The sequence below is a fragment of the Aulostomus chinensis genome, chromosome 6 (genome assembly GCF_037954235.1).
Source record: "Aulostomus chinensis isolate RoL2024-O1b breed Wild chromosome 6, RoL_Achi_v1.0, whole genome shotgun sequence".
Classification (NCBI taxonomy): Eukaryota; Metazoa; Chordata; class Actinopteri; order Syngnathiformes; family Aulostomidae; genus Aulostomus; species Aulostomus chinensis.
In genome coordinates, this window is record NC_141325.1 from 9883380 (window position 1) to 9900000 (window position 16621).

The 16621-nt window shown below is 42.0% G+C and overlaps 2 protein-coding genes across 2 annotated transcripts in view; both read left to right on the forward strand.

Moving 5' to 3' along the window:
- oxct1a (3-oxoacid CoA transferase 1a) overlaps positions 1-3815 on the forward strand; it is a 50115-nt gene extending 46300 nt beyond the window's left edge. The window contains exons 16-17 of the mRNA XM_086206359.1: positions 2994-3095; positions 3186-3815. Coding sequence (XP_086062485.1) covers positions 2994-3095; positions 3186-3221 — 138 coding nt within the window. The 3' untranslated portion in view covers positions 3222-3815. The remainder of the gene's footprint in view (positions 1-2993; positions 3096-3185) is intronic.
- Positions 3816-6317: 2502 nt separating this feature from the next.
- plcxd3 (phosphatidylinositol-specific phospholipase C, X domain containing 3) overlaps positions 6318-16621 on the forward strand; it is an 18174-nt gene continuing 7870 nt past the window's right edge. The window contains exon 1 of the mRNA XM_086206364.1: positions 6318-6461. Coding sequence (XP_086062490.1) covers positions 6359-6461 — 103 coding nt within the window. The 5' untranslated portion in view covers positions 6318-6358. The remainder of the gene's footprint in view (positions 6462-16621) is intronic.

Consider the following 16621-nt stretch of genomic DNA (forward strand, 5'->3'; position numbering starts at 1 on the left):
GTCCATGGGAAGCCAGTATATGTAAAATCTTTGCATTAATACCTCTCAGTAGTGACTGAAGAGAAGCACATTTCCTCTTTAGAATAAAAAAAAAGAAAACATCCCCTGTCCACCCCCACCAAAAAAAAAAATAAAAAATTCACAGATAAACAACAAAACTCATGAATTATTCAAACATACCTAGAAAAGTGTTACATGTGGCTGTTTCAGTAATGACATCAATGTCAGTGACAGCAATTATCATTCCGGCAAACATTCGCTGGAATGATAATTGCTGGAATTGATTGCTGAAAAGCCTTTTCAGGATAAGTTTTTAAATGTATTTGTGGAGGATTAAAAGTGTTAATTCCCTTTCCCCTGTTTTTATTCCATCCACATTCATGCAAAGCGTTGAATCATCACGATGGCTGGGTGTCGTCGTTGGGCTGGCAGCACACGCGGAGAAGCAGCTAATGCCTCCGCACGGTTAATGATGCTGGCGACTTTGACGGCTGTGGTGAAAGGTGATTCAGCAGAGCTGTGCAGCAAATTAGGCCCCGCTGCAGTCAGATGAGAAGTAGAGATTTACCAGCGTCTGTGTTGAATCACACCAAATATATGAATCCACATCTTTTGTTTAGTGATGTGCTTATTTTGATACCAGATACGCCCAGATGTGAGCTCACCTTATGACCCACCTGCCATATCTGAGTGTTTTGCCTACGAGGACCACTTGTGGCTCACGATGACACATTTAATCTTCCTTAATGACTTCGAACTCAATTAGACATGCGTGCGAGTGTCTTTGTTATCCAGAGGCCCCTGTTCCTTGTGACATTCCATCTGTCTTGCTATTTTGGAGTGAGATATCTGCCTCCTGCCGTGTGTGTGTGTGTGTGTGTGTGTGTGTCTGTGTGTCTGTGTGTGTGTTTCTCTAATGAGCTGAGAATCCTGACAGGCTTTGTCTGAGTGTGACTGGGGTTTAGCCTGTCAGTCCCTGCTGAGAGAGGCAGCAGGACCCAGGTCAGTTGATTGTGTCCACACTATCTCCCAAAAGAGAGTTGTTTTTTTTTCTACATAATGTATCGATTTTAGATAGTAATGGCTATATGGAATGTGCATCTCTATATAACACACTTTCATTCCATGCTGGTCCTCAGAGCAGGAGTTTGTTGTTTAAACTGATGATTCCAGACAAAAGCTACAATAGTCATCCTTGACAATCTGAATCCATTGGCTATCGTTTAATGTATTCATGGAGAAAGCTGAGTAGTACGGTTGGCCCAGAAGGGCAAAACACAATATTTGTTTGTACTCTGTTACATCACATTCCGTTACAGTTTAGTCATTGCGCAAAGCAACTTTCAATTGTAGTCTTCTTTTATCCTCCTCAGGCTGGTACAGCCCAGACTTTTCTTGTAATACCACCTTGTTCCACAAGAGGTGATATTGTAGCATTAAGGATCCGTGGCTCAGTGAAAAAGCTATGGCTGTACCAAATTGTACCTTTTTAAAGAATAAGAAAAATAGTTCCAGGTGACACAGACAAGACCAGGGCACACAAATCACTGTCAAAGGGAAGGAGTGCAGTGACGTTTGGAACCTGACGGTAGATTTGAAGTGGACATGAACGGTTTTAGGTTAGTTGAACAGCAGATGGGCAGCAGCCATCTGTTTGAGCTGTAAAGGTCTGGCGGCAGAAGCAGGTCGCCTCTGGTCTGGAGCACAATTCATACGCACTTGAGTACATTCCGTGTTAAGTGTGAAAGCTTGAGGTGCGTTCCAACAGCCTGGTTCTTCCCTGTTAAGTCAACGGCCGTATCCACTACGATTCCAGCTGTAGGCTGCACAGATGTTCAGGTCAGAGTTCATCACCTCTCGCCCAAAGTTGTCTGACAAGATCATCCGCATGAATTTCACATCAACATTTATTAATAAAAGGTGCAACAAATTATTAATTTTACATAGGGTAGCAAGGCTCAGGGCTCGAGCGGCAAAGTGTCCTTGAGCATGATACTGAACCCTTAATTGGTCGTGGTTAGCAGGTTTGCACCTTGAATTATAGGGTGATGCCAAGGGAGGAGGGCGCTATAGAAATTCAGCCTATTTACACGATAGAATATCTGTAGAGTCTGTAAATCTTCCACCGTTCATTTTCATGTTAAAAATGTTGCATTAACATGTTGGCATTTCCGTCTTTTGACATGATTGCCATAGTAATTAATAAAATGTTTCCAGTCTGGTCTGTAGGACAAATAATTGTGGCAATTCATGTCACTTGGAGATAATTAAATTTCCAAGGCCCTTATTTGTAAGTTATTAACACTCATTGTGCAAAAACCATGTGTAAGTGCATCTGTTAGTATAGCGTCAGATGTGTGTACATGTGCAACTGCTGGCACGCAGGAAACTGGAGTAAACAGGCTGTAACACTGTATTTAGCCATTCGACCATCACTGATGGTAGAGAATGTGAAGAGAGACTAGAAGAAGCAGAAACGGGCCATAGTTGTAAAAGGAGAAACGGACACTTGTGATACTCCGGCTACTGATCTCCAGTCCAGAGTGGTTCGTGGGAAAGGACCTTTCAAATGTAGCAGATCTGCTTATGACGTCGATGTAGTTTTATCTCGAATTTAAACATTTCCCCTCCATTATTCTTAATAATGTTGACGCTCCTTCCACAATTTGCACAAGATTAGAAACTAATAGCGCAGTCCTGTGGAGTGGTCCGGTGTCATCGGAGTGGCGCTCTCAGGGATGGCCGTGCTTTTCGTGGACGTGCCCTCGTTAATTGCAGCTATTTTTCAAACCGACGCTTGATGTTGGAGTGCTACTCCGCTGTGCCCCCGTGATGGCACGCAGCACTTTGACATCGCTTTACGGTCACTTAATTTAGCCCCTCGCCTCTTTGATGATGACTCCACATCTTCAAAGTACATCAACGAACAGAAATAGTCATTAAAGCTCTTTATCTTCCTTATCATCTCATTTTTTTCCTCTTTTTTTTACCAGGCTGTGTTTGATGTGGATAAGACAAAAGGTCTGACGCTGATAGAAGTATGGGAGGGGCTCACTGCTGAAGATATCAAGGCATGCACCGGTGCACATTTCGAGGTGAGTGACCTTTTGTTTTTGTTTTCTAACTGCATCGTATTTGAAACTCTTAAGTTTTTGTCTCATTATGTTTTATCTACTGTCTCCTAGGTGTCCCCCAACCTGAGACCCATTCAGCAAATCTAGAAGGACATGTAAAAGATATGCTTGTGCATCATCATGTCTTTGTGTGATTTTTTTTTTGTTTTTTTTGTAGCGTAAAAGGTCAAATAAGCTTATAAAACACAAGTGCTTGGTTCAGGTACCTGCTATCGGAAGGATTCAGTCATCAACTTGATTAATCTACATGCTATTAAGTTATTAATGGTTCTTTTATTTGTGTTACTGTTACCAAATAACCCTAAAAACATTTTGAAAAAGGGATTTTTCTTTCTGTTAACGAAGATCAATGCCGCTTGACTCGTACTTTTGTACAAAAACATGGCAGTAACTTCTCGAACAGCCTGTGAATCGTATTTACCGTAAAATCAACATGTTTCTGTCACATGTTTTTAAACGTGTGCTGTAGCTCAGGTAATCTTAATCAGCACAGAAGGAATATTTTTAATGTTTTTCTTCATATGGGAAAATAGGGTTGAATACATGGTTATAACCATCACCACAAGTCAAGGGCATGAAAATAATGAAGCCTTAGTAGTTTTCTATTAAGAAACCTGCTCTCCTGCCTTTGTATGTACAGTGCATATGTACAATAAATACAACTTTATGTGCTGAGGGGTACTCTTGTATGGGTTTTTGTTTTGTTTTTTCAAATCTCAACTGGTTGCTAACATGTTTGAACTCTCTTGAACTCGCAGTGATTGAAGCCAAATGGCTGCTTAAACGAGACGGCTGCTGGCACCAGGGCTTAGAATCTCTGGCTATATACATATATACTGTATATATAATATATGAAATGCACACACACACACACACACACACACAGATGTATGTGGTTGGTGGGCTTGCATTGACATTCTTGATGTGATTTCCTCACATGAGTGGAGAAGGCTCTACCATTACCTGAGGGCTGTTACAGAACTGGAAAAACTTGGCCAGTGGGCTTTTAGGTTCAAGAAGCTCAACTGAGTTGGATCATCAAGCAGAAAAATAGAAGAAAGTGACAGGGGCTTTTGCCTCCGGCGGTTCCTGGTAATCTGGCGCGTCCCTTCCTGACTCAGACCAGAGTGGGACCCTATAAGCCTACATATTGTAACCTATTTCTTATACTGCCACTGGAATGTAATTAATGTGAGCATGGGAGAACAAGCAGACAGTGATAAATCAATGCGTGGTCGTAGATGTTGAGCCAGCATCGGTCATCAGAGCTGTGCAATCGTGGCGTTGATTCTTCTATGACTGGTTTTAACGACCTCTTTCCAGCAGGTCATTAACACCAGAAGTGCATTTGGTTTAATGCACATCCAAATGTTAACACAGTTTCATTTTTTTTCATACCGGTAGAAGCGCCTCTGAAAAACGAAATCCTGTTGAGTCTGGAACATCAACCAGAGGCGGTGAAATGATGAAAGCGATGTGAAAAGTGAGTCACGGTGAGCAGCTGTCTTCAGGAACTGCTCCTGAATGACAGCAGCTTCTTCCAACTTACATTTTTTGCTGTAATCTAATTTAGAAAAAAAAAACAAAACATAAAATAATACTGAGTAACATTATGATTACAGTTTGGATTCAAGTATGAATGGCTTCGATCTTGATTACAAGAAAGTTGGTAACCGCCGTTCCAAACGAGGGTTTCACAACGGTGACGGACAGCTCTGTCAAACATCTTTGGTCCAGCAGGTGTTGTGAAGGTTCTTTAATTCACATCCTGCTCTCCATGGAAGCACCTGCATTCATTTTCTCTATAAACCTGTTTACTCTCTTTATTTTCTGTAATGTGTCAGTTGTCTGGTGCTTCAAGGTCCCATTTATCATTCCAAATGCTAACATTCAAGCTACATTGGTTGGATAATGAATAGTTGCAGTTAGTTGACTTTATTATTTAAAAAAAAAAGAAGCTGTTGTAGACACAGTGTTTTTAATCAACCTATGGGGGCTTCAACAATCTTACCTGAACTCAAGTCATGCTGATGACGATACTGATGAATACTACACAAAGCTGAGATTAACCTTTGAATTTTGCCCCGTTCTGGGTGTTGAGTTGTTATTAGTGTTTGGGTTTTTTTGTCTCACACAAATCAATTTATTGACCAGTCTAGAATCTAGCTGGTATACAGTTGTTTTTTCCGGTTATGTGACTCCTGCCAGTCAGTTAAAAAAAAACACAAAAAAAAACAACAACCTTGAATATGTGTGTTTATTTCCTATCGTAGTGTTTAGGTATATTGTGGATGTCTGGAAACGGAATACTCTCGTTCAAACACACACACACACACACTGTGGTGGCGTCTGCACAAGGATACCAGGCTGCCTCTCTACCCCCCCAGCCACGCCGCCCCTTATAGGGATATCGTATATGGCGCTTATATGGGGATGCCGACTAGATTATTTAAAAACAGACGCGTATACCGTTAGGCCTGTGAATTTGCATTCCAGCATCAGTTCTAATGATGTCACATGTCTCACCGAATTCACTTAGATGGTCTATAAAATGTACAATGTGCTGTTTTTCATGGTGACCTTGTCAGTTATTCATTGTCACTGTCATATGCTGAGCTAGTGCTAATGAAACACAGCCTCATGCCCCCAGTCATTCATGACCCTGCTCCATAGGTCACAGGGCGACAAGTTCACCCTCGCGTCTACTAGGAAACAAGGACATCGCACCAGTGGACTGTGGGTTGCTGTGGGACAGCTTTTATGTATTTGCTGTAGAAATAAACAATTTTTGCAGTCTTTCTAAAAGTAGCTTGAGAGACTAACTGACATCTGCTCCAAAGTCCCCAAAAATATTTGGCATGCAGATGGTGCAGTGACCGTCACGCTTCAACTCCCTCCAGTCAAGGAAAAGCATAAATTATATAACGATGTCATTTTTTCTTTAATAAATTATCCGATCTGATAGCCGAAGCATGTGGTCTTTAAAGTGCTATTGCAGTACTGAAAAGATGATGTATTTGTATCATAACTGTGCTACTCAGGGGGGCGTGTGGACTCGCGTGTGTATGTGTGTGTGTAGCCAATAGCGAGAGGCAAGGGAGGGGTTTTTTGTGTGTGTGTGTGTGTGTATGTGTGTGTGTGTGGGGGGGGGGGGGGGGGGGAGCGCTCTCCAGGTTGGCTCAGGCACCGGTCCGGGAGAACGGAGTCTGGTGCACGGCGGCAGCATGGCTTCGTCTCACGGGAGAAGTGACCTGCGGTTCGCAGACTGGATGGCAAGTTTACCGCAGAGCATGCACACCATCCCGCTCACCAACTTGGCTATTCCCGGTAGGTGTTTTTCCATTTTTCCCAAGTGTGATGGGGGATGATATCCGTCTGCTTCATCCGCGCGGATTGCATGTGCGTGTGCGTGTATCCATCCAGAGGAGACAGGCTGTTATCAGGAATGGATTCTTTACGTTCAATATATATCTATTACACGCTTTGTAAACTTTGATTCTCTACTTTGCATCCTCTGCAACTCTCATCCCCCAAATGCGGGTTTTAGTTACAATTCACCTCGTCAGAACAAAGACTAAGACCTGTTGCGCAACGTGAGAAATATTTTGAACCGTCTTACTCCCTCGTGTTGCGCTCCGCTGTATCGTCCGAGGATATACAATAATACTCAGATGATGTTGCTTCCCTTCATCATGGTCTAAAAAAAAAAAAGAAAAAAAAGACTTCTTTAAAAAAAAAAGGATCAGAACAGACGGATGAACCATGCTGCTGTGTTTTGTTGGACGTTTATTTTTGGGGTGGTGGCCACAGAGGAGAAATAAGAGATGATCACAGTGCCTCCCATCCAAAATGAGCTGCTGGATCATTTTAACCAATCAGTTTGCAGGTCGCCTCCAACTCCATTCAAATTGGAAATGCTACTTGTAAAGCCCACCACTCATCTGACTGATGTAATGGCTTATTAGAAGCCACTTAATTCTATATCTGCTGCCTAGTGATTATCACACCTCCTCGCAAAGTGCATCCACTGGTCTTTTTTAGGACTCTCCCCTCTTCTTCTTTTTGTCCGATTTCTCTCTGCCCCATGAGAGCTGTATGTGTTCAGGATAAATATGATTTAATGACATCAGAGGCGCGGCCACGGTACCTGCGACGCTACCGTGTCAAATATGCATGCACGTCATCTTGGATTTACGGACTGGCTACATGAGACAGAAGCCATGCAGCACGCCATCCACCATGCTTGTAATTTTGCTGAATCACGTGCTGTATCCCACCACAGTTCATCCATGCCAAGGCAGCATGGGAGCATGCTCTGTCCCTTTTAATTAGGTGTCATTACTTCTCATTGGCCCCATGTCCTGAGGCTCAGCTGCTCTCAGTCAGTCCTCCATGAGGCTCCAGATTCTCTAAACATCCTCCCAGTCTTTGCATTTCTCCATGTTTGCCTACGCACATGCGATGTCAGGTTTTTTTTTGTTTGTTTTTGTTTTGCTTTTTCAAGAGAGCTTCCGTAATCTTCAGGATTTTAGATGAAACTTATTCAGCGACAACCACGTGGAGTGTTTGTCCCAAGTCGATCTCTCATCAGACTCTGTTGCGTCATGTTTAGGTCACCACATAGCAATCCTTCATGTTCATGCTGGAGTAAAACGGGGCCGGACATGAAGCAGAAAAGAAAAACGACAGCTGTTTCCTCCACAAGTTCAGAATAAACAAGAATGGGATATTTTTTAAGGTTAAACGCTTCCTTTACGCTCCGCAGCATCCAGCCACTGCTGCCTCCGACTCACTGTTTATTTTTTCAGGGAATATATATATTCACCAGCCAACGTCGGCTGAATGATCCGGGCCAGAAGTCTTCTGGCAATTTGGAGTGCTCAACCATGTGGGGTGAGGGGTGTGATGGCGCGGTGTTCTGCCAACATGGCACAGCTGCACTCATTAGTATATGTAATGATGGAAATTAATGAAGATTAATGACGAAGGATTTGTGGTGACAGTAAAGACTGATCTATTACCTGATTTGTCTGATGTTTTAATTGCACCTTGCTGTTATATTCAGGTAATTGATGTGAGCTGTCAAGTGAATCAGCTACAGAACAGAGCTCCACACACATGACGTAATACACTATAGGCTTTCAGCAGCGTAGGTGTTCGCCTGCTACATTTGCTGTAGGACACATGTTGTACATGCTGCTTCTTTAACTTGGAACGTTTGGCTTATTTCCAGAGTTTAAATGTAACATTTTATACAGTGCGCTGATCTTGAACTTTCACTTTTAAAGTAAATACTTTGGTTTGATTGACAAATTGCCAAAAAACGGCATATGACAGATTCACAAAGGCGTAAATTATATCATGTCCATGCTTTTTACACACGTCATATTGAATTATCACATGGCCGTAAGCAGGAAAACTATTCTTATAGTCGATGCAAAACCTTTTGACTGTTGATTATGTTAGCTAGCTCGCGAAGTCCTGTGATGACCCACAAACTTCCCCCTCTTCTATCGTAAGAGTTTGCTTTCTGACTTTCTGATAACGTCAGGCGGACGAGAGCTTCTGCCAGAGGCAACTGTGTCCTTCAGCCCTCAGCTTTCTTCATTAGAGCTGCCATCTTCTGGAATACATACCCAGCAATATCAGACAATTGAAATCATAGCCGACATTGAACCAATCATATGACCGTTTTGATAAAAGCACCGAACAGGTTGCACTTTTTTATGACGCAATGTTAGTAAAAAAAAAAGTTTCATTAATAACTGTAGTTTTTACATTATATCATCGTTTTTTGATCCCATTATCTCTCTGTTTTTGGATTCTCTGGCCCTAGAAGGGACTGCAGATGAAATGTAGCTTCTAAGTCACTCTCTCATTTTCTTGCTGAATAAACAAACAAATAAATAAAAGCAGACTGAGGTGGTGGCAGTAACAGTGAAGCTCCATCTTAGCAAAGGTACATACGTGTGTGTGTGTGTGTGTGTGTGTGTGTGTGTGTGCGTGTGTGTGTGTGTGCGTGTGTGTGTGTGAAATACTGCTAATATCATCTGCTGGCAGGTATTGATTGGTTGTAACTTCAGGGCCTCAGTGAAGACAAATGCAACTTATGGAAAACCAGCAGATATTTGTGCTTTACAGAGTAAACAAAACAGCCAAAGAATGAACAGATGTGTTTAATTGTAATAAAATGACTTGACAGTGATGAGTAAACTGTAAGCAATGGGAAGATACTGCATCATTCTCCAAACTGGGAGCCTGACATAAAACATTGGTTCGGAGAGCCAAGGATGTGGTGATTGAACCTGATGCCAATCCATGCACATAACAGAACATCAACTCTATATTTATTTGTTAGCCAGTGGCAGGAGGCCCATAAATTTTATGTGTGGTCTTTCTTGTTGAACTGCCTTGCTGTTGAATTTTGGACATGCTGCAGATGAGACTCACTGATCGACTTCCACCGTCGGAATCAATATGTATCAGTCCTCATGTCCAAAACTGAGAGGAAGCTCTAATTAGGGCCTGAGCCAGAAGGTACTTCTGGGCGAAGACCCTATTATGTTTCGAAGTCAGAGAGACACGAAGTCAGCGCTAAAAGCAGTAAAAACACACACTTAGGAGCATCACAGGCCTCTAAAAACATCACAGAGGGGTCCGGGGGGGGAGAGGGGGGTGAGGTCCCCCATTGAAACCTATGGTGGCAAAAATTTTATCTGAAATTGTAAAGTTTTTTGGTATTATTTTTCTTTCTTTCTTCCACGCCAAGTAAATCCTTTATTTGAACCCCTGAACATGCATGAAATTCGCTGAAATTTTGCACACACGTCCGGTCTGGCGAAAAATTTTATATTTTAAAAAAAAAATTCAAAAAAACTCAATAGCGCCACCTACAGAGCAAAAAAACGAAAAAAAAAATAGAATCATTATAACTGCTTCCACGAATGTCCCACACACACGGGACCAACACCGTCGCACTCGTCTCTACAAGACGAAAATTTCATACGCTCTGACCTCTCACCTATCTACAACACAATGTCCACAAATTGGACAAAACTGTCAAAATGAGGACTTTTGCTCCTCCCCGAACAAAATCTATCTCCTCCTAAACCGTAAATGGCACCGCTTCCAGACTTTCACACATTACTCTCCCAACTGTGCTGATTAAAAGTTGTTCAAGGTTAATATACTACGCGCTCGGTTTGGATTTTATAAGCCGTCAAAGTCGGGGAGACACGTTTCACGCTTACAATGGAAGTCAATGGGGTGGCCGTGTCCTCTCATGGTACAAACTCTCGAACAAATGCTTCTCACGTCTAAACTAAAACTCTCACAGCTTCACAAAACATACCAGTCGATTCCTCAGAAAAATCTCTACAAAAATATGGTATTATATCCCACTTCCAAGCAACATATGCGGAGTTATTTGCTTTTCACACACTAAAAATGTACACTTTTCGGTTGCTCTCCACTCTAGCACAGATGGCAGAGATTTGTTTACTGTAGTCATGGAAACCACAATTGGAGGGTCTCTGCCCTCATGTACATACTCTCAAACAAACACTTGTAGCTTTTAAACTAAAACACTCACACCTTCAGAAAACACACCATTGAATTCCTGAGAAAAACTCTACGCACTGATGTCTTTACTTTCAACTTTTGACCCACATATGCTGAGTTATGACAGTGTTTCACAGTTAAACTGCCAAATCCTCCTCTGCTCTCCACTCTGACACAGATGCCAGAGAGCCAGCAGAGAAGGGAGGGGCTCTTAAAGGGCCGGCTCTCAGCTCTGCACTCACACTGTGCAGTAAACTGAGGCTCGTATCTCCTGAACTACAAGGCCTAGGGATTTGCCGATTACACCGTTGGATTCGGGCCGGTGTCAAGGACGCGGCCATAGGCCGCGCGGGGGCTCAGGCCCTAACAACGCTGCTTGCAGCTTTAATTAGGGCCTGAGCCAGAAGGTACTTCTGGGCGAAGACCCTATTATGTTTCGAAGTCAGAGAGACACGAAGTCAGCGCTAAAAGCAGTAAAAAAACACACTTAGGAGCATCACAGGCCTCTAAAAACATCACAGGGGGGTCCGGGGGGGGACAGGGGGGTGAGGTCCCCCATTGAAACCAATGGTGGCAAAAATTTTATCTGAAATTGCAAAGTTTTTTAGGGCCTGAGCCAGAAGGTACTTCTGGCGAAGACCCTATTATGTTTGCTCGGCAGAGCAACACATTAGCAGCACTAAAAACACTAAAAACACACACTAAACAGTGTCCCAGGCCCCCCCAACACCCATGAGGCAACTGGGTCAGACGGCCCGGAGCCAGTTTTCACATACACACCCATTCAAAACCTGGTATTATACTGTTCTTGCTCTCAATGAGTGCGCGCTATATGCGCATAATGCGCATAACGCGCATAATCTAATTTGACCCCCTGAACATGCATGAAATTCCCTGAAATTCGGCACAATCGTTCGGTATGTCTCAACATTCACTAATCAAAAACAAAAACGCCACAAAAGTCTATAGCGCCACCTAGGGAGCCACACAAAAAAAAGATAATTTTTTTTAATTTTGCGCGCTATAACTCCTCACACAAAACTCCCACAAACATGGGACCAACACCGTTGGACTCGTCTCATCAAGACGAACAATTCTTACACTCTGACCCCTCACCTATCTCCAACAGAATGTCCACAAATTGGACAAAACTGTCAAAATCAGGACTTTTTTTACTCCCCGAACAAAATCTATCTCCTCCTAAACCGTAAATGCCAGGGCTTCCAAACTTTCACACATTACTCTCCCAACTGTGCTGATTAAAAGTTCAGTAAGAATAATATACTACGCGCTCGGTTCCCATTTTATAAGCCGTCAAAGTCGGGAAGACACGTTTCACGCTTACAATGGAAGTCAATGGGGAGGCCGTGTCCTCTCATGGTACATACTCTCGAACAAATGCTTCTCACGTCTATACCATACATCGCACAGCTTTTAAAAACATATCACTGTATTCCTGACAAAAATCCCTACAAAAATATGGTATTTTGTGTTACTTTCGACCAACGTAGGCCGAGTTATTCAGCTTTTACACACTACATTTCTCTTAATCCTCCACTCTCTCCACTCTAGCACAGATCAAAGAAAGTGCAGCGGGGGAGGGGTTCTTAAAGGGCCAGCTGGCAGCTCTGCTCTCAGCTCTGCTCTCAGCTCTGACAGAGATGGCAGAGAGCGAGCAGAGAAGGGAGGGGCTCTTAAAGGGCCGGCTCTCAGCTCTGCACTCACACTGTGCAGCACACTGAGGCTCGTATCTCCTAAACTACAAGGCCTAGGGATTTGCCGATTACACCGTTGGATTCGGGCCGGTGTCAAGGACGCGGCCATAGGCCGCGCGGGGGCTCAGGCCCTAACAACGCTGCTTGCAGCTTTAATTTTATTTCAGTTTGGAGGCTGCTTGTGCTGAGGACACAATATGGTTACACAGTTGGAGTTGTCTGATCTACTCTTACTTTGCTGAAAAAAGTTCAGCCATCCACCATATGAAATCCTGAAAGAATTACTAAACAATTGACATTAGCAAGTTGCATACTTTCAGCTTAGAAACAAATGAGTTGTTGGAAATCGAAACATATTTAGTGACAGTAAAAGTGGCCCTAAATGGGAACCTTGTGGTTCCCTGCAGCGGATTGGTACTGCAATCCCTAACTGACATGATGATTTGCTTAAAGATATTAATCAAACTAAAATTGCACAACACTGAGATTCTGAACACAAGCAAGTTATTTTAAAACTGACATTTCTGTTTTTGTGAAATCTGGGATTAGGAAAAGATTCAGAGATGTTTTCAGAACTACAGTGCCTCACTTACCTCTTAAAGCTGAAGTCAGGCTACGCTGTGCTAGTACACTAGCTTTATATAGACGCGCAGGAGTAAATACTGGCAGTCATTAAGAGGTGAAATAGAGGGAAGGAGGAAACAGATACCATTTCCTCTCCTGAGCCAATCAGTGGGGGGCATGGTGGGCTGTTTCTCAGCAGCTATTGTTAGCTCTGTGAGATGAGTGCTGCAGACTGTCTGGCCATGCATTTGTCTGTCTGAGGTGGTCAGCAGAGGTGTGCTGCCAGAGATACTGTGAATCTGCTTCTCTGTGGTTATGTCACCATGATACAAGCTATACAGGACAGAGAAGATCACACTGTCAGTGAAAGCAAAATGCATTTTCAGGCTTTTTGAGGTGGGGGATTAGGACAGGGTTTATTGGATCAATCTGTGTCATAGATGTAAGGGAATCCATCAACTGAATTTATATAAAATAATTACTTTCGAACAAGTGAAGGGTAATTTGTTGACTACTCTTTTTAAAAATATATTCATACATTTATGGAGACTTAAAGGAACATGACAACTTTTTGGCAAGTACTCTTCCATTCTCCACAGAGCAAGACAAGAAGATGAATACCCCTCTCTCTTCTGTGCGCACATTATACTTAGCTTAGCGCAAGGAATGGTTGTGGATGGTAAATGATTAAGAGGATTTCTGTAAACCACTATATTTTTCTGCCAACCATTTCATAAGAACATGATCAAAATTCAGTTACATGCCCAGAAAAATACTGCTAATAATCAACCAACTGACTATAACAGTCTTCTGGATCCAATATTTACATTTTGATCCAGAATGCTTCCAAAAGTTAATCCCTACTACCTTGTAATGTTATCTATATTTCGGCCAAATTTATCTCCTTCTCCTCCTACTACATATAAACAGACACGTGATCACATGACCTCCTTGGTAGAGGTTATCCGTGACAAACCTCAGCTAAAGTTGATCTTTCGATGATAATTTGAAAATGCTAGGAGTTTAATGAGCTATAAGATGGATAAAATAGTGAAGTATATCCGGGTCACATTAGCGTTTCAGCAAAGAAAGAATGTAGCATACTGCTTGTCACATTTCAGAGAAAAGCAACACAATTAGGCTGGCTTCAGTCAAAGCAAACACACTTTGAATTGTGAAATTAAATTAGAGACACTACAGTAATCAAATGATACTTAAGTGAAAGATTTGCATTAATGAAGTCAAGGGAGACATATTCATGCTATCTGCTAGCGAACAGCTCAAGGTTTTACCAAAGGTAACAAATGAATAGCACATGTTTGGCCAGAGGGGAAGCGTGACAGCAGTTTTATTAAGTATCATCCTTCGAGAGTAAAAACAAATCCATCACAGATGGGACATCTTCCATCTTGCCTGCTCCCCAAGGAAGGTGGAAAAGACAGAGCCAGAACTTTTAGCTGTAAATCTGCCCATCGGTGCCTTGACTACATCACTCTGCTGCCACTTAAGCCCTGCACATGGAGGATGAACAGTATCAGATGCCAGGATATGCAGTGGTAGTGCAGAGAGATGTTTGAAGGGCAGGAAATCAGCCTGCTAAGTAGGCAGTGGAAAACAGAGGATGTTAAATTTATGATAAACAAGAGCTGGAGAATTTGTTACAGTAATGCTCCTAGGGAAGACATAAGCAAAGTGGCAAAGTGATGGTAACAGATATGCTCCCCTGGGTGACCTCTAGCTTGGTGAAGTTTGAGGTGGAACACTGCCCTGCATTAAATAATGACATTTTATTTAATCTTCTTTTTTTTTTTTTTTTTTTAGAGAATATTGATCGTCACATGAACAGATGGAGGTACACATTCATATAATAAACAATGCATATTTTCAGCTTCACTTCCACTTTGTTCAAGTAAATCATTTATCTAGACATTGTAGAAACTGGCAGAAATGGCTGCGTATGGATCCTCCTCAGGCTGCTGTCGCCTCACCACTGCAAGTAATCAAGTTTCCAGCAGGAGGGTATTTATCTTGATTCTAGAGGTCAAATTATTCAGCTTTTCCGGAAGTGTATGTGGTTTGTATTCTCTCACCATTAAAAAAAAAACAACAAAAAAAAACCCAACAGAAAAGTGGAGCCCTGCAGGAGACAAAGTGAGTACATAGATAATCGAACAGGACCTTGAAGAATAGAGGGCTGCAAAAAAAACAAAAAGGAAAAGTAGATGGGGAAGATCAGCATTTGAAGAATTACTAGGAAGTCAGATGGGGAGATTTCAAAAGACGGGAAGTGAAGAGGAGATGATAGTCTGGAGCTCACTTATGTATCTTTTAGTAACATATATCTCCCCTGCATCCTAATAATAGATCTTCAACGACGCCACGGTGTGCACTAATAACTTGTGATGATAGAGATATAAACCACCAGTGGCTCTCTGTGAATAACTTACTCTCTTTCAGTCAGCATGACTTGGTTAACTCAGGTCCATACTTCAAGGAAACAGCCAACACCCAGTACTAACACCCACATCGCCCTCATCGTCATCAACAGCAACATCAATTGAACCGCTGTGCTATCATTGTGTCACCCTCTCTGTCCGCCGCAGCAGGACACCAGCTTTTCCGTGTCTGACGTGATTTGGATGCTGTTAAGCTGCTGTGACAGTGACATCACCAGTGAACATTGCTTTTTTTTGGGGGGGGGGGGGTTGTTTTGTTATTGTTATTGTCCTATGTCCGTGTCCTGTCGGTGTCTTGGTTGTCAGCTCACATATCTTCATATCTGTCGAAGCTAATTCCGTTATACAACATGGGAGTAGACTATTAATTCTGTGGGTCATTTCAAAAATGAGGAAGGGGTGAAATGTGCCAGGTTAATTTCATCGTTTCATTTGCAGTGGGATGCTTCTTTGATTATAATCTCAAACTCCGTTTTTCATAGCTGCCACTTCAACCAAATGTCAGTTGGCTGGCATTTAAATCATACAGCCTATAGATGTTTCCAAGAATCAAAGGGAGGCAAACTGTTGATGACTAACTTACATTAGAATCTGTTCTCTTCCTACTTCATTTAGAAAAATTAAACATTTCCTGCCATTTGCAGATGTTGCCCCGAAGACATGGAACATAATCAAAGTAGAAATGATTTCACTACGTAATCAGTCATTAGTCACATTCAGAGGACTGGTGAGCTTGATTGAGGTGGAGTGCACTATACATATATATATATATATATATATATATATATATATATATATATATATATATATATATATATATATATATATATATATATATATATATATATATATATATATATATATATATATGGCTATCCAAGATCAGACATCATTTGTCCAGTGAGCTTGTGCCTCTCTGCAGTGTAACGTAATGCAAACAGTTGATGTCGTGCATATTTAAAGAGGAGGTAAAGTGCAAGTTCACCTGAGGAATCCAGCGTTCAATACATCTTGATAAGATGCTGTTTGTTGCGTAACCTTTGGTTTGACTGTTATTCTTCGCTGTGTCGAACCATTAATATCCCAGAGTGTCCAAATGCGCATCTGAGTGGATATCTGCTGTAGCATTTAATTACTTGGTTGATTAATTGATTCATCAATAACTGGTGTTTAATTATTCAATTTGTAGCTC